This window comes from Aquila chrysaetos, chromosome 15 (genome assembly GCF_900496995.4).
Source record: "Aquila chrysaetos chrysaetos chromosome 15, bAquChr1.4, whole genome shotgun sequence".
NCBI classification, from domain to species: Eukaryota; Metazoa; Chordata; class Aves; order Accipitriformes; family Accipitridae; genus Aquila; species Aquila chrysaetos.
The window spans coordinates 3,670,882-3,695,616 of record NC_044018.1 but is presented as its reverse complement, the minus strand read 5'-3'; the positions used below and the strand labels follow the sequence as shown (position 1 = coordinate 3,695,616).

Below are 24,735 nucleotides of genomic sequence, written 5' to 3'. Positions count from 1 at the left end.
AGGAACTGGCAGGTTCTGCATCTCTGAGTGCAGCAGGCATTGCTTCATCTGAGCAAAAGAAAAAAATCGAAGCCATAGGTACGGGCAGTGTTAGTGTTGCACAGGTTTATTTTGACTCATCACATCTAATCTCAGGTACCTGCTGCAGGTGGTTGGGGTTAGAGCCTCGGCACTGGGAGCGTCACCACTTTTCAGCAGCTCCCCACCACACATCTTTTGGGTGAAGTCAAATGAGAGAAATTCAGGCCCCAAAACATTCAAAACCCATGAGGAGACTTCAGAGGGACCTGGCTCCAGCCTTTCACTGATGTCTTATGGCAGCTCATTTGAAATCCATTACACAACTAAATTAAAAATAAACATTTACAGAAGAGGGAGCTGGTGACAGTGTGTGGTCTGCTACCGCGATGAGATAGATGTCCAGCCTCAGTAGCGACACTTCTGCTAGTAAACTGACGCGTGCTAGACCTGGTCTCTGGCCCTGAGGCCAACTGACCCTGTCTGGCCACGTCCGTGCAATTAAACACTTTTGGCTATCAAATCTGGGTGGCTGCATCCAAGCTGTCTGTCGGGAAGGGGCCCCGGTCTTGCTTATTCCTGAGCCATATCCTGGGATTGTTTGTCCCACGTCAAAACCAGACCAGGGACTGTATTTCACCAGGGTCCTGTGCCCATGCCCATTCCCCTGATTCTGTCTGGATCATCGGCACAGACCCAGTTTTTGTTTTGATGAGATGTTGCAGGAAATGTCGAACGACCCGTTTGCTGCTAAGAGCTAAAACGCAGCTGTAGGTCTGTGTCAGATGGTTTTAGCGTGAAGGCAACAGCTCTTCCATCTTCCTGGTCCCTCTCCATCAGCAGCAGCCGCAGGAAGGGCGGGTGCAAGCCGTCGGGTGCCTGCCTTCAGCACAGCGAGAGCTTATCACCAGACTGAGTTTGCATATCCACATCTGAAATCTGACAAAAAAGGGTGCTGGCAAAGCAAAAAAAAAAAAAAAAAAAAAAAAAAATTAAAAATTGCATTTGCATCAGAAATGTGCAAATGCTGTTCTCCACTCTTCGCAGTCTGCATTGCTGCATCTTGCAGGGCGCCCGCTCCCCCTGCGCTCGGTGCTGTACAGACACAGCATCCAAATTACTGGGGGAGTCTGAGGGATCCCCAGTCTGGCTGGCGTTGGAAGGGTGGTGGGAAATCCCAGCCCTGTGCTGAGGATTGTAAGGCTGTTGTTGTGATGCTGGACTCAGGAAAGGGCTGTAAATCTCTCCCTGATGCCCGTGGGGGAGAGGAGGGAGAGTTTAGGCAGAAGGGAAGGGTAAAAAAAAAAAAAGGAGGCTGTGAGGGGGTTTCTCTCACAAAAGCTGAATGTGGGAAGGGGCCTGGATGGTTAGGTGTCGATGCCAACACTTAACCCTTTGCACCACCGGGTTCGCAAACACGGCCAGTGGTCCTGAGACACCAGATGTGCAATAGCTTCATGTGGGGACAGAGGTGTGGGACGCTTTTGAGAGCTGTCCCCAGGCTTCGAGGGGTTAACCTTCAGCTCCTGGTGAAGGAGCACGAAACCTTCTCTGTCCCCTGCCTTTGCTTCTGTCCCCGAGTCAGCCAGCAGCTGGGGCACATGCCTCTATCAGTGCCTCCTTGGAAGCAGTTAAAATGGTTTCCAGCCCCACTGGGGTGACGTGGGAGCAACAGGCGCTTTCCCAGTACAAAAGACAGGCAAAGGCTGGTTTCTGAGCTGGTTTCTGAGCTGGTTTCTGTCCAGGGATGGATGGTGCCAGCAAGAAAGTACTAGCCACGGTGCCCGGAGATACCCACCCCAGGGCTTCCCGGAGATGCTGATGCAGCCTTGCAAAACTCCCCTGACCCCTGGGCAAGCCGTGGCATCTGGAAAACATTATCCCAACGCTCTCCCGAGTGCCAGAGGACCCCAGGCTCCTCGGAGAAGGGCTCATAGCTCTCCATGGCATGCAACGGGAACAGCTACGGGGACAGCAGCCCGGTTCGTGTCGGGAAGAGCCACAGGATCCTTTGGGAGTACAGCAGCTCTCCGGGCATCTCCTGCAAGCCTTTTGGGTCGCTGCCCTCGACAGCACCCCTTCATCCCTGTTACCCACGCCGAGGGCATCGGTCCCCCTCCTCCCTCGTTTGGGTGCTGGAGTCGGAGGATGTTTAGGACCCGGGCTGTGCAGCTCCTCCCTTTCAGGTCTCTCTAGGGTTATTGCTTGGTGGGAGGTAGGTTCAGGGCTTGGTGGTATGAATGAAAGAGAGAGAGGAAATCTGGACTGAAAAGCTCAAACTGGAATAGCTCGCCTGTCTCCAGGCAACAGGCCTGACGCAACCACTGGAAAAAAAAAAGTCCCTTAAATAAAAAAAAAAAAACACCACACACACACACAGAGATTTCTGAAGCGAGACAAGAGAGGATGAGACAGTCTCCTGAAGGCACTGGTGACACTGCTCTGCAAATACCAAGTTGGAGACCCGAGGTGGAAGGAGGGAGCCAAGATGTCCGTGCAATCTTCCCTCTGACTTGGTCCCCGGTAAGTTTGTTGCTCGCATTGGCTTGGCCGTGCTGGGGCTGGCCGGGAGAACAGCCACCCTGGGGACACCCCGCTGCACCCAGGACGGGAGCTATCTGAGAGGTTCCTGGTGCTAGAGGGGACCCCCGGCTTTTCTAGCCCCGTGGAAAGGGGTAGCAGCAAGGAGCAGGTCCCTGGGAAGCATCAGGGCGGGGGCAATGGGGACCCCACGCACCATGAAGTTCAGCACCGGGGTCTGGCGTGCCGGCTACGACGTGGTAGGGCTGGGGGCTTGCATTGCGTTCAACCCCCCCGACCACAATCTTCTGCCTTGCCAAAACCCCCTGGAGATGGCCGGCACGGTGGCTCCTTGTTGATTGGGACGGGCTGGAAATCAGGGCAGGGTTTGAGTCCTCCTTTACGATGAGGCTTGTGGATTTTGCTGGGAGCAGTGGGGGGGTACTCACCAGCTTCAGGGGGATTTTTCTGCACTGGATGAGGTGTAACAGGGAAGAGTCTGGCCAGGTTTCGGGACAATCACCTGTTGCTCCCTCTGCCCCCTCCCCGAGATTTGCAAGAGCCCTGGCAAGGTTTGTCGGTTTGTGCAGTGCAGACATAATGGGATAAAGCGTGGTGGCTTCGCGGGGCGTAGCTACCTTTGATTTTTGAAGCAGGCACTGTGTGCTGAGCAGAGCAGGTTTCCACCTGCTCAGCTCTGGCCCTTGCAGCTCATGTTAACACTGAGGGGGAAAAAAAAAAATAAAATCACCCAGAACTTCTTCAGAGCTCTTTATAAGAGCTAATTGCTAAAATAATACCGTCAGCCCACACCCCTGCCAGCACAAACGTTTGTGCAACCCCAACCAGCGTACCCCGGTGCGATGCACACCCCTGCACCCCCACCACCCGGATCGTCCACCCTGCACCCCTCCAGCCCCTGCAGACTGACACCTTTCCCACAACGGGCACCCGCGCAGGGCTAAGGAGACCACTCCCTGTTTTCCTGTGATGCTCCCTGTATTATTCGGTCCTGCTCTGCTCTTCGGAGCTTTTCTACATCAGCGACCTCAGTGGAGGCGGGGGGGTAAAATGGGGGAAAACCAGGTGCCTTGTTTCCAGTGAGGAGCTGTGTCCAGCTGATTCCTTTGGCTTTGTCTGCTCATCCCCTGTATCCTAAGGACTCCCCACTTTTCAGTGGGAACAAGCCTGGTTTGGGCTGCTGTGGGTTTTTTCTCTGCCAGCCATCATTTCAGCATGCTGGGGCTGTCGCTGTTATTTGCATCTCAGGTCTCTTCTGCTTTTAAATGCCCATTGCAGTGGTACCTCTTCATGGGGGGATCTGTACGACACAAAAAAATAAAACAGAATGGGAGGGATCTGGCGTCTCCCAAGCTCTGGGCTTGCAATAGCTCCGCAGCCATTAGGTGTTTGCAAAATGTAGCAGAGACACTGCAGAAAAAAAAAAAAAAAATTAATAAGCAGCCTCAGAGTAACGTATCCTTTCTGGGGGAAGGGAGAGGGGGTCTGTTCACAACCAGCTCGCCTTAATTAATATTAAATAACAAAGTGCAGCTCAGCACTGGGAGAAAGCAGGTCTGAGTACAGAGGTTGTATGATCTTTGCTCGGGCAGCCGCCAAGGCGGGTAATTGGATGGGACGGGGAGCATGTAAAGAGGATTAGGGGATCCCTGGGGGGCTGACCCCTCTCCCACGATCACTTTAACTTGGAGCCTTGGCATCCCGAACGGGAGCTGGCCCTCGTGCTTGCCACTGCAGAGGGTGAGCTCAGCGCTGGGCAGAATGAAGCCCAGCAAAGCCAGAAGGAGGGTGTTTTTTTCTGAAAACACACCCTTCTGCCTTCCGTGCTGCATTTAGGGAAAAATAAGTCCCTGTGCTAGTCTCCTGGGAAGTGAGCATTTCTCAGCCTGACCTGGCCCATTCCCAAGGAGACCCAGCCCTTCTCATTACCCCGGTTGCACGGGCACGGAGGTCCCTGCCTGCTCCGTCTGCTCTTTCCTTGCTGAAATGCAGCAGTGCTTGGGGTGGCAGCAGGGAAAATAAGGGAAGGAACTGGTTCTGCCAAGCCACAGGTCCTTTGGGGGCATCTCTGGGGACAGGTTAGGCATGCCACCTCCAAGATTAGGTCCCAAAACCTGCTAGGACCCTGGGGCAGTGAATGGAGAAGCAACCCTTGCCCATAATCCATGGCTCCCTTCACCTCAACAGACCCTTCCAGGAGATGGCTAGGGTAGAGGGGGTGTATTCACCAAAAGCATGTAACCTTGCCTTTGCTACTGCTGCTTAATTGCTTTCCCTCTAAGAGTAATCGTACCTGGTTTTGGCTGTGGGCTGAGAACACTGACCCCGTCCAGCTTCCCAGTTTGCACATACTTCCCACTCACCGGAAGACTGGTTTGCGGGAATGCCAAATATCTGGCAATGCCCATCTTCGTGCAGGATTTCCACAGAACCGCTGGAAATCTGCTGATCAAGAGGAGTTGAGCTGGTCTGAAAATGGAGCTGCTAGGGTCCATCTGAAGCAGGCAGCGATCTCAGTCCTGCTTCCTCGCAAGGAGCCTGCTTGATTTTGTGCAGGGGATGCAGGAGGGATAAGATATAGCTAGGCAGGAAGGTACAGATGTATTTTACTGAAGCAGGTTCTGACTCTGCTAGTGATGCTGGAGATCAGCCAGGGGGAAGTACCTTAGGGCAGGGAGTGTAAACTGGTCCCCCCTTATCTCTGCACTTCTGCTCGGTTCTTCTTGTCAGGCTGGTGGATTTTCTGCAGCCCCCCACTGCTCTCCCCTCGTCCCCTCATTGCAGTGTTTAGGGATCTTTCTGGAGGTCATTTGGGCAGAAGGACATGCCAGGGGGAATCCTCATCCTGCTCCAGGTCATATGTGAATGGAAAGCCTCACTTCTTCCCCCTTTCCCCCATGTATCTGTGGATGCCATGTCCACATCCAAAGGGCTGAAGCAGCAGGAGGGGCTGCTTTTCCACTGCTGCAGTGAGAATCCAAGCTGTCTGGGAGGTCTTCTGGGGGTTTGTTCGTGGCACTAAATGGACAGGAATATCCAGGTGCACTCAGGACCCCATTAAGCCGGGTGCTGTACCCATATCTCAGACCACTGCATGGGGCAGCTCTGTGACCACCTCTCCAAACCTGCAAGGGCATTGCATTCTGGATCAACCCCGGGGACAATAACTTGGTCTCCTCCGTGGGCTTTTGTCATGTATTAGGCTAGCAGTCAGGTCTGTGTGTGTGTGAAGGGATGCAGCCAACATGGGCAGCCCTGCAAGGAGGCCTGAAGATAGAGTCACCAGATATGGACCTGCTCCCGTGCTCGTGATGCTCAGCTTGGTCACTTCAGTGCCATCATCTTGCCCCTGGAAGAAGGGACAAGCTCACAGCCCACATGAGTGTGGCCAGGAGGTCTCCATGGGCACTAACTGAGGGCTCTGCCATGCCCCCTCCAGCCTTGCATGGGCAGACCCTCTTCCATCCTGCCCCAACCGTTCTGAGCGGGCAGAGAGCATCTGATCCTGGCAGCACCAATTTCAGCAGGGACCTCTGCCCCAGAGCGAGTCCTGGCTTCAGGATCGGGCAGATCTTCAGGCTGCTGGACTCTTCTCTTTCTAGGAGTAGGGAGGCTGAAGGTCACTTTGGGACAGGCGAGAAAGGCATTTGGGAAGCAGATCAGTTTTCTACAGGAGCAGATTTCAGGTGCTACAGAAAGGGATTGGGTGGCCAAATGCTGGATAATACAACCCAGGGAGATTTGCTCTCCCCTGAGTCGCTGGGACAGCTGGGGGAGCGATTTGCTCTCCGTCACCATACCTGGTACGGAGCAGCGTTCTGCAGCTGTGCTGCTTGGGGGGCTGTGCCAGGGGACCCCAGGGTGAGGAAGAGCCCAAGCTCACCAAAACCCCCACAGCACAGCAGCTCCCCTCCTGAGTGAGGTCACTGTGGCATGGGGAAGGGAGTGATTCACGTGCAGTCTCCCTGAAAAGGAACCACCATCTCCAGGGAGATACAGTGTTGATGCAGATGGGTCTCTCCTTCACCTCTCACTTGCTGCTCGGGGTCTCGGCTGCCCAGAGGATGCTCTGGAGCCTCCATCCACCACCAGTGCAGCAGCCGGAGTCCTCCCTTACTCCACTGCTATGACAACCCCCTTGCACAGGCATCTCCTCCTCGCCGCCCCACTGCCAACCCGCTGCAGACCCCCAGGGGGGTCAGCCATCCCCACCCCATCCCTGTCTTTTTGCTGTGCCGAGAAGGAAAGCAAAGACAGCTCTCCCTGCACGGGGTATGCACGCTGGGCACCATTCCCCCACCTCTCGCTCCACCTCAGTATTTCTTCAGCCTGCCGTTTCAGGCTCAGGACCTGCTGGGACCTGCAGAGCTTGATGACGATGTTAGCAGGTGCAATTTACTCCAGGGTTTTCTTTTGTAGGGTCAAGGAGTGTTTGCATGGTCCACAGGGTGACACCTGTGCAAACCCTTGGAGCAAATGCCTTGCAAACAGTCAGGGGATCCGAATCCCAAAACTCCGTGGATCATAGAGGGTGTCCCTGCACTGATTATAGCCAGAGCATGGGGACCCAGATGAGATGGAGAGACCTGAAGATACCAGAGGTGAATCTCTGAAGAGCCTCAGAGCTTTTTTCCTGAAGGCCAGTTGCATAAACTGCCTACTCAGTGAGAGGGAAACTGAGGCATAAAAAGGGCTGAAGAGCTTTTTGAAGGTTATTGACAAGCCAAATCGTTACCTCTTCCTTGTTTAAACCATGCCAGAAGTGTCATCCATGGGGTCTCTGGGCACTCCTTCATCCTGCAAAAGGGCTTCCCTCAGCCTGGGCTTTGTCTCATACTGAGGCTTTTTTTAATTCTCAGAGATTAGATGAGCAGAGTAATATAAACTCTTACAATCACTGCTGCTCCTCTGCAATAAAAAATGGTATTACAGTAAGCTGAAGTCTATCCACAATAGTGAAGGGAGAAGGATAATTTCCTCCCCACACCTCTGCCTTGGCTGATTGTTTTATTTATTCTGCTTTTTCCCTTCCATTTCTATCCTGAGTGTTTTTCCCTTCTTTTTTTTTTCTTTGTTCTCCTAGACCTCTTGCTTCCCAGCATGTGACCTCCCAAAGCACCGTGTGCCCTTATTTACAGCCCTGAAATTAACAGGCTGTACCTGTGCTGCCCTGGCCCAGCACACACCAACCAATGCTGCTTCATGAATGCTTCATGTTCAAAGCTGACCAGGGCATAGAGACCTGATGGGGAACGTAGAGATGTATAAAACTTCTAAGGCATGTAAAACTCCCATAGGGTAAAAGGCTGTGCCTAGCATCATTTTGTGCAATCTCCCTTTTAACCATGAACAGAATCTGAGTTGTATTGTTATCTGTCATCAGCAACGATAGAGAGAAGCTTTTCTCACACCCCTGTACAGCTCGCCTTGCCTCCTTACCCCATCACACCTGTTTTTTCAGGGGATTTTCACATGGTTCTCCTGATCCCCTGCTCTAATGCATGGGCAGGGACGTCCGAGGGTGTGTGGTGGGGACAGGTCTTCTGCATCTGCTTCAGGGCTGGAGGAATGGCTGCAGTGGGAAGTTGTGGTGGCAGATCGTGCCGCTGGACCTGGTTTCTTAGAGTATAGGACAACCCATGAGCTTCACAAGGTGTGTCTGGTGTGGGAGAGAGCAGGATTTGCATTGCTGACCTGCAACCATGCAAAAGCCAAGCCTCAGAGCATGCCATCTCCGTGAGTCTTGGCGTGGTAGGACTTCACACCCAGTCCAGTTTGACAGTGCGGTTGTTTCTCCATCCTGGTCGCGTGCTTCTGCTAATCCCTTTGCAATACAGTTTGCAGGGTAGGTCAGTTAAGCTGACTTCTCCAATGGAAACCTAACCCAAGAAAGAAATTAAAGGGGTTTTTGTTGTCTCAGTGACATGATGTGCCCTGCGCCTTCAGGATTGATAGGACTCATGCAAGGGAAGGGAGAAACCCCTGAGGAAAGGGTGCTAGTAGAGGTGGGAGCAGCCCCTCACCCCATTTTGGTGCTGAACTCCTGTTACCCCTAATTAGGCACAGCATGAATGCCCTTACCCTGGCAAGTGTGATAACGAAGACAGATCAAGGGTTAATCACTTAAATTCTTTGGCACGGGCCAGCCTAGGGGGAAACTGAGCCTGGGGCAGGGAGACTGGGAGATGTCTGTTGATTTGAGCCAGAGGCCAGGCTTATTCCTGGGAATTAGGTAGCTCTCAGGCAGCAAACAGGTTTGTATTACAGCCTCGCACACAGACATTTTTCACACGCTTACCAATTTCAGATCTCTTTTTCTACAGCAGATCTTTGACCCAAGTCCAAGATATTGATAGGAAATTAGAGGTGGCTCCTTTCTGTCATTTTTGAGTTTGGACAGGCTGGGGAACTGACTGCCTATTTAGGGGGTGTCCCTACAGAGTGAATGAGAGGTTTCGTGTTGCACCTGGGAGGAGAAGGATGGGTTGGATCGGTGCCGCTTTCAGGACAGAAAAATCTAATCCCTCCAAAGCTGCTGGGAGGCAGTGACAGGGAGGCGGAGATTGCAGCGGGGTCATGACAAAGGGGATGCTCCAAACTGCTGTCCTGTTTTCATGGTCCAGTGCTGTAAATGCTAACTGAGCGTACCCAGGGCTCAAATAGCAAAGGCCTTTTCCACCCTGAGGATTTTACACATGCTGAAGACACAAGACAAAAGAGTTTGCGGGGGCTCTGCTTTGTAGCTGTGGCATTCAGAAAAGTCAGCCTTACAATAAAAATATTATCTTTGCTAGGGGTTACCGAATCCAGTAGCCCAGTGCGGAGCTGCAGCAGACTCTATTGGGCTGCTGGTTTTGGTGACCCCTAGCAATCTCCATCTCAATGGACAGAAAAAAAGCTCAGAGGTGAGGTCTTTAAAGTCATTAGGTGTTTGCCTTTATTGATTTTGGTAGGCTGGAGCTGGAGGTATGTGAATTCATTGACATACCCTCAGCTCTGCAGAGCACCCGTGCAAGAGCTGGTGCAGGACCTGACTCTGTGACAGGGCAGCCCTCTGCTTTCCCTCCATATGAGTTATTTTTCAGGAGAATAAGGAAAATTGTTGCTGCTGCAGGCATGAGAGCTGCTGGCTTCAACCTGCTATAGTATCTGTGTTTGCTCCGGCTCACTGTAAAACTCTCATTAACATAAATAGGAGCGGGAACAAGACCGCAACATGACTAATTCTCCACCCCCAGACTGTCTGTGTGTATATTATCAACTCCTTGTTCAGCTCATGTGCCTGCACACAATTGTGGGATAAATCTTGCTCTCTGTTGGTGTTTATTTTAAATTGAATCTTCTTACTGAAAAGGTTGGAGAGGCATAATTATGGTCTGGATTTCAGAGTCACACACGTCTTTGTGGGCACAAATAACAGGGAAAAGAATGGCTGAGTAACTCATATTGCTGTGGTTTAGTGCGTCTAGATAGAAAGCTGCATACATCCTGGCCAGCCTTTCTGGGCATGTTACCAGGCAGGCAAAAAATATTTTGTTTTGTGTTGGACGAGTCGACGAGAGTTCTGAATCTGTTCCTAGCTCAGCCATAGATGAGCATACGACCTTGAGAAAGTCTCTTATCTGATCCTACCAGCAAATGAACGCAGAAGCTGCCTGAGCTTAACTCTTGCGGAGTTGTTTGAGTCCTCTGTCCCTCCAGGTCCCATGGTTTGGTAAACCAGCTTTGGGCACGGCTTCCCTGAGTCCCCATGCGGTGGCAGGAGGAGAAGCTGGGAGGAAGCTCCTGGCTTCTCTGTGCTAGTCCTCCAGCAGCGTGTTTTCAAGGGGACCATTGGGACCAATCCCAGTGGGCAGACTGGACATGGCCCGTCATGGAAACCACAAGTCCGAGTCTCAGCACAAGCATCTGAACCCAAACCATGCCAGCATCCCAGTTACTCCCACACTTGGCTGGGGACCATGATCCTGCCCTCAGCCTGGTGGACAGGAGGGAGCTGAATCTTACGGCTGCAGATTGGCATCTTTGGCAAACGTAGACCTAAACACAAATCTGTAAAACTGGAAAAAAGAAAAAATAAAAAGCCACTTTTCCCAGCTCTCCTTTTGGCTCAAACTCTTGGGAGAAGCTTGGGTTGTCTTACTTCACCTGGTCCTGTTTTGCCCAAGTGGAAAGATGTAGGTTTGCCAGCCAGGCAATCAGAAAAATGACACGCATAGACACCCCGACCCCCAGCAACAGCCATTGCTGTCTCCAGAGGACGTCGGGTTATGTGATACAGCTCCAGAGGGGTCTGTGAACACATCCCGGCCTCTTTGGCAACCCTTTTATGGCCCCTTGAGTTAAGACTGGAGAAGTAGGTAACAAGAGCTTCCCTAAAAGCCAGAGCCTGTCTGTTCCTGCCCCAAAAGCAGTCAGATAGCTGAGGTGAGGTAACACTCCCCAGGAGTACCTTGGCACTGTGCCTCTCCCAAAGCCCTCGCTCCCTCCACTGCAGCAAGAGCAGTCTCTCCCTCCTCGCACCCTTTTCCTTCTCAAACTGGAAACCAAGCCTCTGCTTTTCTTCTAGGTGTTCATCCAGGGCCGGCACGGTGCTTGAGCAGAAGCCACCACCACTGTGGTTGTCCTCCGAGGGGCTGCGTTTGTCACGCCGCAGGAGCTGGTCCAGCCCTGAGGGTTTCCCACCTCCATTGCTGGCCCTTTGCAGCACAAACCTATGCTGTCTGACTCCCAGAGAGGATGTCTCTACCCAAAATCCAAATAGAGGAGGCTCCGGACAGCGCAGATACTGGCTCTGGAAGTGCTGCTCCTCCTGATGACCACCTGAGGAGCCTTAAGGCATTGACGGAGAAGCTGAGACTGGAGACCAGGCGCCCGTCCTACTTGGAGTGGAAGGCGAAGCTGGAGGAGCAGGCATGGAAGAGCCCCCAGCCGTCGGGAGAGGAGGAGGCGACCGAGGCCAAAAAGTCCCTGGGGGACACTGTCCCCTTGAGGAAGGTGCAGATGCATCTCAATGGGAGCCCTGCCCAGGACAAGGTGACTCTTAGCTCAGGAAGAATAGGTGGCTTTGAGAGCATCGACGAAGCTTTGACGTGGCTCAGGAAAGAACTGGTAAGTGGTTTCCTGTCCCTGTTAGATAGCACACTTTTTCAAGAGGGGAAAAAAAAAAAAGAATGAGGAAACAAGCGACTCCTTGTTCCCACCTGCCTTCAGCCCCAGGTGAAAAGGCAACAATCAATCATTGCTTTTTCTATGGCTGGTGGGAGCAGGAACAGCCCAGGGAAGTGAAAGGCAAATGTCAGAGCACCCATAACCTCAGAGGAGGAGCTGGGTCCATCTCAGCATCCCTGCTGGCATCCAGCAGGCTGGGGAAATATGGTAGCTTGCACTGGTTAGGACTTTTTAGCAGTTTTCTCCCTCCCCTGCTTCTCTAATTATATCTCAACACTCAGATGAATACAGCAGGTATGAATACACCATGAATACATGGGCAGTGCTAGTGCAGTAGCCCGTCTTTGGTGGGGATCAGGAAGAGACGCTTCGTCAGGGCTGTAGGAAGGAAGCGTGACTAGATCCATCCTCTGGATCTGCCCTTGCAGCTTGTGGCTGTTGGTGGTTTAGGAACTCCCTCAGCGGGAGATTGTATGCTGACCACTGCGTTTAACAGTCATTAGCAGATCTAACCTCCGAGTGTTTGCTTAATTCCCCCGTTTTCTTTTTTTTTTTTTTTTTTTAAACTCATAACTCTCTGTAAGGTCTTGTGCTAACCTGCTTCCCCCAAGTAATTTCTGCATGGTGAGATGAAGTGCTTCCTTTTGTTTCCAACTGTTGTGGAAACCCCTTGTTCTGACCATGTAATATCTAATGAATAATATTCCTTTTTCTGTTGTATGCATGATGCCAGAACCTCATCTCAGAGCCCCTTCTCATCCAGCTCTTACAGGTTCATCGTCTGTTGGCTCCTGCCTCATTAGAAGCTGGTCCACATTTCTGTCATCCCCCTACCCCAACCTTGGGCCCTATCTTACACATATGTTTATTTCTGGTAGTTATGAACTAGTAGTTTTGCAGAGAGGAAGACGAAAATGTCACACCTATGCTAGGAAAATACACAGAGCCATGGCATGGGTGCTGGAAGCTCATCTTTTATATCTTGTGTTGCTATCATGGTCTTTGGCACAAATTTGGCCTGGGCCAACTAGTGCTGACCCAAGCAGCTCTCAACCCAGCTCAGGAGTCACCACAGCCTAGGGATAATTCCCAGGAGGAAGCGTGGATGCAGCACATCTTTTCTGGAGGCCACACGAGGTCAACAGGGTGGACATGACCAGATCAGGGCAGCTGTTTTCAGGGATGGAGAATGGGCCCCGGTGCTCTTTACAAGTGTAGGAGCAAGCAGACACCAAGACCACACTTCCCAGTGATCCTTCCCTTCTCCTCACTGGAATTAAAAATCTTATTATTTGGCCCACATGACTGGAAACAACTCATGTCATGTGGCTTTGTTTCTGTTGCCTAATTGGAAGTTTGCCTATGAGCCCCACCAGCATTTGCAACTGTATTTGCAATATATTGACTGCAGCAATATTTGCAACAGCGTCCCAGGGGGCTGGGGCATCACTTGCAGTTCAGAGGCACTTGTGAAAATGCTCCTGTGCAAATGCTTTGCTTTTGATAAGCACTGAAAGTCTCTGAGGAAAGCTTCTTGTGCACAACAAGGACTAATAGTTTTTAAAAATTCTCTGCAACTTTTGCTTCAGATAATATTTATTTGTCAACTTTTTGTTGCTCTTCCTGTATACACCCAGCTAGATTGATCTCTAGAGAAGTTATTTACAGGGGTTGTTCTGGATGTCACAATTTTGGTGGTTGAGCTGTTTCTCAGGACCATGGCTTTCAGAAGGCGAGTGCAGTGCTTTCAGGAATCCAGGACTTTTAGGAAGAGCTTTGAGCTGATCTCCTAAAATCACTCAGTGCTCTGGAGAATCTCAGCTCCAGATCTGAAGCCTGAATCTGGGTCTGTACTTATATCTGTGATGCAATCTTAAATTCACAGTGCACTTGATGTAAACCCCAAATCTCAAGATGCCCAAAGACAGTAAGAAGCAGATTTTCCTTCTCAGAGCCCCAGATTTTAAAAGATTTGGTTTGTTCTTTCAGTTTCTGCCCATGATGGAAGTATAAATTGTCTCGGAGTCCGATTCTACCATTTAGACTGGGGTGTGGTATATAAACCACCATCTGATGAAAACTAGAAGTTTAAATTAAAGAAGAAAAAGGGCAAAGCAAACCCTAATTGTTCCTCACTTTCCATTTTCCTGCCTCTTAATTATACCAGTCTTTGCTGGATCTGGACGTGACTCATGTAATTTAGAACAATTTCCCCAAAAGAGAGAGCATGTATTTGACTGACCACACAGCTAAATAGCTATGTTGGAGGCACTATTGTTGGGTAAGAGCTGCCAGCAAACAGTGAGAACACAGCAAGGCCATCACATCACAGGATGCTGGAACAAAAAGATGCATTTCACATTACATTTCAAGGGTGAAACCCACTTTCTTTTCAAATAAATGAACAAGCTTCCACATATCCCAACACAGCCAAGATTTTTCCTTGTTCATCTCCATGTTGTGATAGTAAAGCAATCAGGAAGGTTTCATAGCAGGATATGGTTATGTCTAAGTTTATTTATTTAAGGCAGGAGCCAAGGCCAGAAAGGGCAGCATCCTTCAGACAACACCCTGCTTGGGGCAACCAGGCAGGACACCAGCACCCCACACCTTGGGCAATTTATCCTTCTGGTCTGATTTAACATAGGAGACCACAGTTGTGTGAACACCACGCAACCCAGCCTTGCCCCAAGCAAGTTTTGAGTATCCCGGGCAGCTTTCTGAAGATCATCCAAAAATGATCCAGTAGTCATAATTAGGATGAAATCTGCCTCCACCACGCTGTCCTCTGCTGCAGGGTGAATTCTCCCCCACTCTCCACAGACCTTCATGAGAAGTCAATTTAGAGTATGTAGGATTCATCTATCCAACAAAAGGGCAAAGACTGCTGTATGTGGCGTTTTCTATCCAGGAAAGAAGTACACCAGCCCGGGTCCTTACTGAATGAAACACACCGATGCAGGGTGGGCAGCTCCGTCACCCACACTGTGCAACCCTCTTCACAGCTACCAGCGTGTTTAGGCTGGGTTATTTCAATAGCATGGCCCCAGCATGGTTTTGGCTCGTACCAGTTAGCACCCTGCCAAACAGTTAAAGCTTCAGGAGTTTGCACATGCTGGGGACTGTTCCTAACAGGCAATTTGTACGGGACCACCCAATTTTGGAATTAACTCTATCCCAGCCAAAACCAGTAGACGCAGCAAAATGAATTTAGTAGTATGTCTATGCCCAAACTTTTCCTTGGCCATGGTGCTACAGAACGGGCCGTGGCATGGGTTAGCTTCTTGGTCAAGTAACAGTCCAGGAATGCCTAGCTTTAAAATTAAAGTTACCTGTAAAATCTGAAGCATTACTCCCAGTTCACACAAAAGGGGTCATCTAATGCTGCAAGGAATTTGCCTCTGTGTCTCCAGAGTCTGCTCTGCTTCAGGTTCAGCCGGGTTCAGGCTTCTCATGTTCAAGTGAAGGACAAACCCAAGGTCTTACTGTGCATCTGCTGTTCTTGGTTTTTCACCCCACATGACCTGTCCCAGGACCTGATTCCGTACATCAAGTCCTGGCCCTCATTTATAGGACTGACATATGCCCACTGAGCTCCAGCCAGCCGCGTCAGCTGGGACCTGCTGAGAATCTGGCCCCGAGAAGGTGATTTATTCAGACATGCAAACTCCTGCTCTTGTTTTTGTGCCGAGAGGCTCTGCGTAGGTGCACGAGCAAATTGCAGCACTCAGCATGTGCTGAACCGCCCCGGGGCTGGAGCACTTCCCTCCCCAACTCCTCCTGCCTCTTCTTTGCCCTCGTGTTTGCCTTTGTGCTGTCAAGTGTGACTGCTCTTCATCAATGCTGAAAGTAAAGCCATTACCAGCCAGGGTATGGTGACAGACCCAAGGATCAGACTGCTCAGACTGTACTTTCCTCTTTGTTTTTGAAATTTGTCAGGTTTTACAAGTTGTAAAATTAAGCCCTCAAAGTCCTCTTCCTCTTAAATGTGGTTAAAGAACAAAGACATCTTAGAACTGGGACATCTTAGGACAGTTCTGACTTTGTCCCAGTAGGAAAATACATTTTCCATCTCAAATTCACCAGTGTTTGGCAATAAAATCTAAGGTGTGTGAGCCAGAATGCAGGAAAGACCCTTGAAAAGGGACAAGAGTGTCTGATGCGCTCTCCTGGGAAATTGTAAAACACCTATGTCCTGTTGGTCAGACATTTATTATTAAATATTAACTGCTATTAACTCCATTTGGGATACTGATATTGGCTGAACAAGTATTTAAGTGAACTTAAACGATGTGGCACCAAAACAGTGTTGACATGAGCCTCGTTGCAGATTGCTCTGTGGTTGTTGGGAAGTGAAGAGGAGGAGAAGGAGTCTAGAGCATGGACATGGTGATGGAGACTGGCCTGCGCTGGGAGCCCTTTGCTACGTAGCAGGTCCAGGAAGGATTTGTCTTTATTTGTATTTAAAGCAGTGAAAGGACATGGGCAAGGCACCAGAGTGGGGTCATCTCTACTGTTAAATTGCTAGAACTGGAGCACAGTTTAGGAGTTATCACAGGACAGGACCATCCCCAAGGGGCAGTTTGGGTGCAGCCACCCTGTTTTGGAGGGAGAGGGAGTTTCATGGGGTGGTTGTGGATTTATGAGCATAGCAGATGTGTAACTACAGCTCTGAGAAATTATATCCTCTTCTCCTGTGTAAGCCCAGGTGTAAGCCCACTGAGATGTCCCTCTGTTCGCCTCGCTCAGATGCTAAGCTGCCAGGCTTTTTCTCTGGCAGTGGGCTTTGCCCTAGGTACACCATTCCCAATCCTGAAAGCATTTTAGCACCCCTTAAGTTAACAAAAACCAGATGTAACTACCTCCCTCAGGAAAGGTAATATGAAGATTAGTTCTGAGGGAGTCAACACCGAAGAAGGGTGAGATTTGAGACCCACATCAGGCTTTGCATGTGTCAGCTGGCAAAGTTATCCCAAACTTCAGTGGTGTGTAACTCCCAGGCACTGCAGGAGATGAGATACCTCGTTTGGGGCTGCGGGTTGCACCAGAAGGGTGTGAGCATCTAAAATTATCCATGGCGGGGTGGCATCTGAGCACCTTTGAAGATGAAGCCTCAAACCAAAACACAGACTTAACTGACTTCTCTGAAGTGTTTGGCAAGGGTCTAATAACTGGCCTGTGCTTGAATCCAAGCGGCTGCACTCAGTTAGGAAAGCATCAGTTTGGATTTAAGTTTCTTTTGATCCTTTGGAAATAAAAAGGACTATCCCCATGGGAGCAGCTGTTCCTCCACAGACCATCACCCTGAGCTTCATGGACCACAGACTGGGACTCTGTCCATGGGACACTTCTCTTTTGGGAAGAGGTCCCAAGGAGCTCCACACCTCCCTGCCATGAGGTGCTCCCTGCTGATACATCCCCCCATAGCAATGCAGGGAGAAGATGGACCACTGGCAATGGGAACGTTATTGGTCTTTCTGTCTGTGACCATATGGTTAAGGCAAACTTGAAGACAAGTCTGGGCTACACTCTCAGCTACTTCTAGTTATTCGGGCTAAGCCACCTAGACTGGACAACAGCCAAGGATGCATCCAAAGCTTTCTCTCCCTCCCCATATTAAACATCCCTGAGAGACTCTGAGGCTCAATCTAAACAGAAAATCCTTCCTGGGTTCATAAAATTCTGTGGTCTAGCTTTGTGATTCAGTCTAGCAGTTGCAGTAGTTCATCTGCCAGGAAGGACCTGAGTTTGGTTCCCTCTCCCACCCAAGGAAATTCAAACCAGCAGCCTGTCCATCCCAACAGCATGCTCCAAACATGCAGATGAAAGGCAGCTCTTTGCCTGCTGGCGCTGGGCACACAGAAAGAGGCAAAGTGTGTTAAAAAGTGGTTTGTGTGAGCAAGACATACCTAAGGGTCTTACTGCATTTGGCATGTGAGACTCGAAGGAAGCAAAACGCACGGCTTCTGCTGGGTGCTCCCCATGGGTTTGTCCAGGACATCGCACAGAGTGTGTGGGATGAACTGGTGCATTGAGTTACTTTGTGGTGACTGGCCCTGTGGGTGAACTGTGTAAACCGAAAACCCACAGCTTCCCATGATGTGGCCCCTGTAATCCCATTATTTCTTTGCAGGAAGCTTTGTGGAGCTCTGCTGACCCGACAGTGCTCCTTTTAAAAAGAGATCATTCATCATTTCTAGCAATGGTTTGGTCCTCAGCGTGGGATGGATTGAATGTTTCTAGTACTCATGAGGAGCTTCGGGGAAAGGGAAGGAGACTGAGGATTTCTGGGTTCTGACCCAAATTCTGCTAATATTCTGGGTGGTTTTGAACAAAGCAGGGTTTAATGGGACAAGTCCATGGAGGGAGGACAGGGTGTTTGCATCTCAAGCCAAGTCCCAGTGATGAGTGGGAAGAGTGAGAGAGGCTATGCCCTGCAGAGCAGCCCACCCTTCCTGCCCACAGTGGGGCCTTTCATGCTCTTTCCCCTGCCCAGTTGTCACCCCATGGACCTACGTTCACGGGACCTGTCACCATGCAAGGAGCTCCCAAGCCCTCGGGAAGAGAAGGCAGGCTCCCAAGGGGCACAAGCAGTGACGGCCCTCATCCCTTATGCCATCTCCTCATTGTGCGCATCATCCTTTACTCAACCATTGCCAGGCTTTGTCCCTCACCCATCTACCTTTCCTTCCTGGAGGACAGAAGAGGGTTTTATCCCCCTGGGAAAGCCTTGGCTGATGGTGCCTATCTGACAGGTCACCCTTGCTTCCCTGGTCAGCCCCAGAGCACAGCCAGGCAGGGCTGTGTCTAAGATGGTGTTACAGCCTAGGTGATCAACGTAGATGGGTGGTGGTTTTGTCCCATGCCACGTTGCCCCCACCCTACAGGCCACGTGGCTGTGGAAGAGGCCGGTTCGGCAAACACCAGGGTCAGAAGGTCCGATGGGGGTGAGGAACGGTGACTGGAGATTGAGCACCTGAAGGACATACCCTGGAGAGCTTTGTATTCCAGCTTGCATGAAATCAAGACATCTTCCTCAAAAGACGGGGAAAGTAAGAACCGGTCAAAAAGTGGAAAGCTGGCTTGCGAGGGAAAGATAGCAATCTCCAACTCACATCCCTCTCCACAATGGCCTCGTAATTAATTTTTAAACCCTTTTTGGTGGTGGCTTTTTTTTTTATTCCACATTCCTCAAAGCATTTAATGAAAGTATTTGTTGACATTTCTTATGTAGCTTGATAAACTGACAAGAAAGAACGACCAAGGGTCAGTTCAATAACGCCCACGATTGCCTTCCTGATAAAATGTCAAGTTGCAGCATTCATTGTGAAACAGGGAAAAATATCTACAGAATGAATTTTTTTTCATTACAACTCACGTGGGGGAAGAAAAACCTGCCGAGTGGCATTACTCTGCTGGGGGCACAGGCTACGAGGTCTGAAAGGAAATAGTGGTTTTTTGAAGAAGGTAAATGGCCACAACCCTGCCAACAATTCGAGAGAGATTTCACGAGAGAGAGAGAGATTCACTCTGAGATTTGTACCAAGGTGACTTAATCCTCTCCAGGCAACCAAGCTGGAGTCCAACTGCTGGCTGAGAGCACCAGGCAAGGTCCTCCAGGGTACCTCCATGGTGCAGGAGTGTGAAAAGCCTTGCTTGGCTTGGATTAACTTTCATTATACTCATGTCAGCTCTTGGCTTAGGCTCTGAGCACAGCATTGCAAAGGGCTTCCCGGCAGCCACAGAAAACAGCTGGAGCAGAGCCAGGCTTCCCTCCAAGCCCTTCAACCTCCTGAGGTGGCTGCTTCATCTTGCTGTGAGACTGGCAATGCTGCAAGGGGGGATCCCAGTGTCTTTGGAGGTATTGCCTGGAGGAGGAGGGATTATGCCACAAGCTAGAGCAGCCCCGAGACTGCTGTGGTTGACAGCCTTGTTGCAGCAGCCCATGAATCAGGCATTAGAAAGATCTCACGTAGAAATACAAGGGCCACCTGCGGACCCTCCCTAGGGGAAATTTCCCTCCTTCCTTCCCTTCTGCAGTTTCAGGTACAAGCCACTAGATCAGGAATAAATTTATCCCCCATCCCCAGAGCTACATGTGTACTTGTAAACTAAACAGCTCATTTTCAGACCCGTAGGCAAACTGGTATGGTTTGGCCATGTCCATGCTGTTAAAATCCAGACAAGGTGGCTGTACCCCAAATGCCTACTGAGGATGAATCCCTCTGTGTTAATTCCTGAAGAATGCCTGCGAGGAATTGCTTAGGGCCGTGAAAGCTGGTCACAGCTCAAAGGATGCCAGGACCTTGCTTGCAATCAAGTGGAGAGACTTTGTTGTAATGCACTATTTAACGTATTGCTACAGATGTTGTCTGGGTCTGTTCCTGAGCTTGTGCAAACCACAGGGAGCAAGAAACTAGTGATGCAAATGATGAGGGGAAAAAAAAAAAACCAAAAAATAAATCAGGAGCCTTGGTGCAAAGGGGCTCCTTCCACTGCCAGTTCACGTCCTGCGATGGAGGCAACACCAGGGAAAGAGGCAGGACATCCCCTCGGGGCAGATGTAGGACTCTTTTCGAGCCAGTTTTGCTCCCTCCTTGTTTCCAGCACTTACAGAGAGATTTAAGCCACAAAGTTTGCTAAGAGCTGTTCAGCTTCTCTCCCACCGCTCTCTTTGTGGCTTTTGTGGTTTGTTGCTTTTCTGTGAGGAGGGATTTGGGGTGAGACATGGGGATTGTCTTCTTGGCATCTGCTGTTCTAGCTCTGCCTGCTTCTGTTCCCCAGACAAAAGCTGATTCTTGCACCAAGTGTTCACCTCCTTCCTTCATCACCCCCAATATCCTGTAGCAATAAATTCTCTGCTTAATTATGAGTTGGAATTAAAAAAAAAAAAAAAAAGCAGCTCTTTTCTTTCATCACTTCTGAATCTTCCACCTTCCAAAGTTAGGTGCCAGGGGAGGAAAAAACCCTCCGAAACACTTAGCTCATTAGCCTGCAGGATAGTTGTTCTCTCTCTTGTGGGAAACCGTGGAGGTCCCATCCCGAGAGGCACTTCAAATCAGCGAGATAAGCCACGGGGGATGTGGAGGACCACGTTCCTGGCTGTCGTGAACCAGCTCTGATTTATGCAGGCTGGAAACCCAGGCCAAGTAGTTGGGAATTGGTTCTCTGGGGTTCTTTTAATTGGTCCTTTCCCCCTCTAATTGCTCCTTCTCACTGTGGCTGCTCCCTTATGAGCAAAATTAATTTGGGCTTTGCTTAAGTTTGAGATGGAGGCTCTGAAGCCTGCACTGACAGATACCAGCCAACAGCCTTGGCATGGCTGGTTTTAATTCCAGTTTCCAGGTGCTCCTGAAAACCCGAGCAGTCTCAGACTTCCTGAATGCTAAAAATTCACCGTCCTAAACCAGTATTTGACTGGGATGCATTGCTGGCTTGGAAGACCCCTGTCCCTCCCAGTTCTTTGCAATGGTGTAGCATCTCTAGATGAGTTACATTTCCAATGATTTGGTGCAGCCTCTAGCAGGGAGCGGCACAATGAGGAAATTTGCTGTGCCCTTGCCAACACCTTCTTCCCTCCCCACCCTCCATCTTGTGTTTCAGGCAGAAATGCGCCTGCAGGACCAGCAGCTGGCGAGGCAGCTCATGCGCCTTCGCAGCGACATCAACAAGCTGAAGATCGAGCAGACCTGCCACCTGCACCAGCGCATGCTCAACGACGCCACGTACGAGCTGGAGGAGAGGGATGAGCTCTCCGACCTCTTCTGTGACTTCCCCCTCGTGAGCTCCTTCAGCCTCTCCACGCCGCTCAAGCTCATCGGGGTCACCAAGATGAACATCAACTCCCGCCGGTTCTCGCTGTGTTGAAGGGGGGAAGAAGAGGGAAGGATGGGCGAGAAAGAGAGAGGACTGGGCAGTGCCAGGGCTCTCTCCGCCTGATGGCTGGGCAAAAAGAGGCCAAAGAGGAGCAGAGGGAACAGGAGCAAACGGAACCCACAGCTGGTCTTGGTGGCAGGGTAGAGCAGCAGAGCTGGGCACTGAGATGGCCCAGAGATGCTCGTTGAGAAGACAGGACCTGCATGGAGGAAGTGTGGAGAGCATCTGAACCCACCATGTGCACTTAGCTTGCTCCTTTGCAAAGTCCCTTCTCCTTCTCTTCCCCCCACAGTAGCTAAGAGGACACAGCTCCAGTGTGGTTGGTTGTACTCAGAAATCAAAGAAGTGGGGGCAAAGATCAGCCACAAAGCAAAGCAAAACCCCTTTTCCCTTCCCCTTTACCTCCTACCAGGCTAGAGCTGTCTCTTCAGAAAATAAGTCACTTTCCTCCATGGATGTCTCCTTGGGCATCAATCCTCAGCCTCTGCTGGTGCAAGCACAGGTCCATGGGGCTATTTCAGGTGGGAAGCTGATTTCCAGTGGAAAGGTGAGGGACCATGGGTTAAATGGTATACAGCTCCAAGAAGTGGTGAGAAGATGTGTTTGTTGACTTGCTCCATTGAGTCAAGTGTACTCTAGCTTAATTTTGCCTGTGGTATAGATTATGGACACATCATGGGTACATTTTTATAGGGACTCCAGCTGGCCAGAAGTTGCCTGTGTGCCCTAGAAATTATACCCAGAGCAATACGTGTTTCTGATCTTGTTGTCAGCAGTGGCCACAAGACACCGTGTAGTTACCCCTGCAAGCAGTAAGGCAAAGGAGGTAACTTACACCCAAGACATCTCATATCAGAGAAATCACCCCAGGCTGACATTCCCCCAACAGCAGCACCAGCAAATCCTGGATCCTCTGTAGCAACACACATCCATCAGAGAAATGAACTTCAAGAGGAGAAGAGGCACTTTTGTGTAATGAACATAAAGTGTGGCTATAAAATTAAAGGGAGAAATTATGCTGTGATGAGCTTCGGACCTGCAGCAAACACATGGGATTCCCTCCCTGCTTGGCAGTATGTAAGATGGATGCTGTATTTTCTTGCCTTTCAGTGCACACAGCTGCACACGTGCCTGTACGGCAGAGACACCCGTGGTCTAGCCCAGCAAGGGCAGGGACTCAAGAGGTCTAGCCATGGCAATCTTGGGACACCTGACACCCAAGTCTAGAGGGAGCGTGGGTGCCTCTAGGCTCTCCCTCCTGTGCCGACACTGCTCCTGACCACGTCAGAGCGGTACAATCTCTCAGCCCATCGCCCCAGCCCAGCTCTGCTCTCTGCCACGTGCCTGAGCGGAGAGCTCTGCGGCTGAGTGAACGTGACTGTGTCCACGCAGCACCAGCCCAAGCCCTGGTGACGAGCAGAAGATGCAAGCCAGCGCCGAGCTGAAAGCTGTGTGGCTGTGTTGATGTGCCTGTACCTGACTGTGTCTGTAAGCTCTGTGTGTGTGCATAAGTTGTTGTGTGTGTGCATGTGAGCCCGCAGGATGCCTCTCTCAGGAGGTTGGGTGGTGGACCCATGTCTTTGTTCCCAAACGTGACATGAACCAGAATCTGATGAGACTCTGCCGTGCCTGGGAAGATGCGATGAGGCTTCAGGACTTGGGGTTTCCACAGAGAGCTTAGGTCCTTGCAGAGAAGACAAATAATTCGTATGCCTCCACAGGTGTCCGTGGGAGGAACAAATTAACATCACAAAGGGGTTCATAGCCACATGGGGCTGGGGACTGGCAGGGGACTCTGGAGCTGAGTTCAGTCCTCTATCTCCCATAGTAGGTAACCCCTCAGTGATGCCTCCTCCTCCACTTCAAAGCTCACTGAGTATCATTTCTTTCTGCTAAGGAAGGAATTATTTTGGGCACTGGAGCTCTGTCTACACCAGTAAGTTAATCAGTGCCATGCCTGGGTGCTGAATCTTGTGCTGCCCAGGCACTGAAGGTTTAATTGGGTTGTGGCCAGACTGTCAGTTGGCCTCTGGACAAGACAACCAGCCATGATGCCATTTAGTTTACTAGTAGAGAAATGGCCTTATTTCCCCATGGACATCCTGAAAAAGAAAAAAAAACACCTCATCAAAATTCTATTTACTTTTTTAATAATAAAAAAAATCAATTCATGTCCCACATGTTGATTTTCAGAGGCATTTTTGATCAAAAGATAGCAATGATGACTTTTCAGTGAAAATAATGCCTTGGAAGAGGGGGACTGCTTCTCTCTAGGATCAACTAGAGTCGACTGTAGGGTGGACCTGCCTTTGGGCTCTTGTCTGGTAGCCAAATGCAGGAGGTTAGTACAAGCACAGTCTTAGGAGGTCATTATATGTGACATTAGAAATATCAGACGTCTGGGTTCCAGACATGTATTTTCTGCATTAAGTGGAATGGGGGATGGTTATAACTGCCAGCTGTTCGTTGAAATGCACAATTTTTTAATTATAAAATTATGTCTGTATTGATTTCTGCCTCTGGTCTCTCACTGTGTTCAGTGGCTCCAGGTCTGTCTGGAGAGCAGTCGGGGAAGCACCAGTCTGGTGTGTTCAAGGTTTACAGGTGTGCAAGGTTTCCACTCAGGTTTTTCTATCTGCACACATCACTGGGACACCCCTACGGCTCCATCAGCAATTGCTCCACCTTGCAGTCTGGAGGAGATAGGAAGAACTTAAGGTGGGAGCACTTATTACGTATTTGGACAAAAGTGTGCAGGGAAGAAGGCCAAAAAAAAAAAAATTCCCCACTCTTTTATGTTAGGTGCTGCTTTGTTAGTCAGCCACTGAGTCAAAAGTGGGTCTAGGCACTTAAAAATATATCAGGCTAGGGAAGAAAAATAAATAGAAGTATGTCTGATTACTGCTGAACTTTGTTTAAAAAAACCAAGTCATCCAAAGGTTGGGTGGGCCTTGAGAAACATGAGTACAGGTCACTGCTCCCACCACAAAATTCCCAGAAAGGAGCTTCCAGGTCTCAGCTGTCTGCAATGAGATGATTCATGCCATCGAGTACCGGTTCCTCTCCTTGTACAAGTGGCTTAGAGCCATGCCCCCTTTCCTAGATGACCTACGATGCCTGCAGAGAAAG

General features: G+C 50.2%; 1 protein-coding gene across 1 annotated transcript; it reads left to right on the top strand.

Moving 5' to 3' along the window:
• The first annotated feature begins 2,030 nt into the window (after positions 1–2,030).
• On the top strand, positions 2,031–24,117 carry FAM167A (family with sequence similarity 167 member A). The gene is made up of 3 exons (XM_030038039.1): positions 2,031–2,541; positions 11,129–11,670; positions 21,334–24,117. Exons 2-3 carry the CDS (start codon positions 11,299–11,301, stop codon positions 21,595–21,597), a joined length of 636 nt encoding a protein of 211 aa, XP_029893899.1. The 5' UTR covers positions 2,031–2,541; positions 11,129–11,298; the 3' UTR covers positions 21,598–24,117.
• Positions 24,118–24,735: the final 618 nt, after the last annotated feature.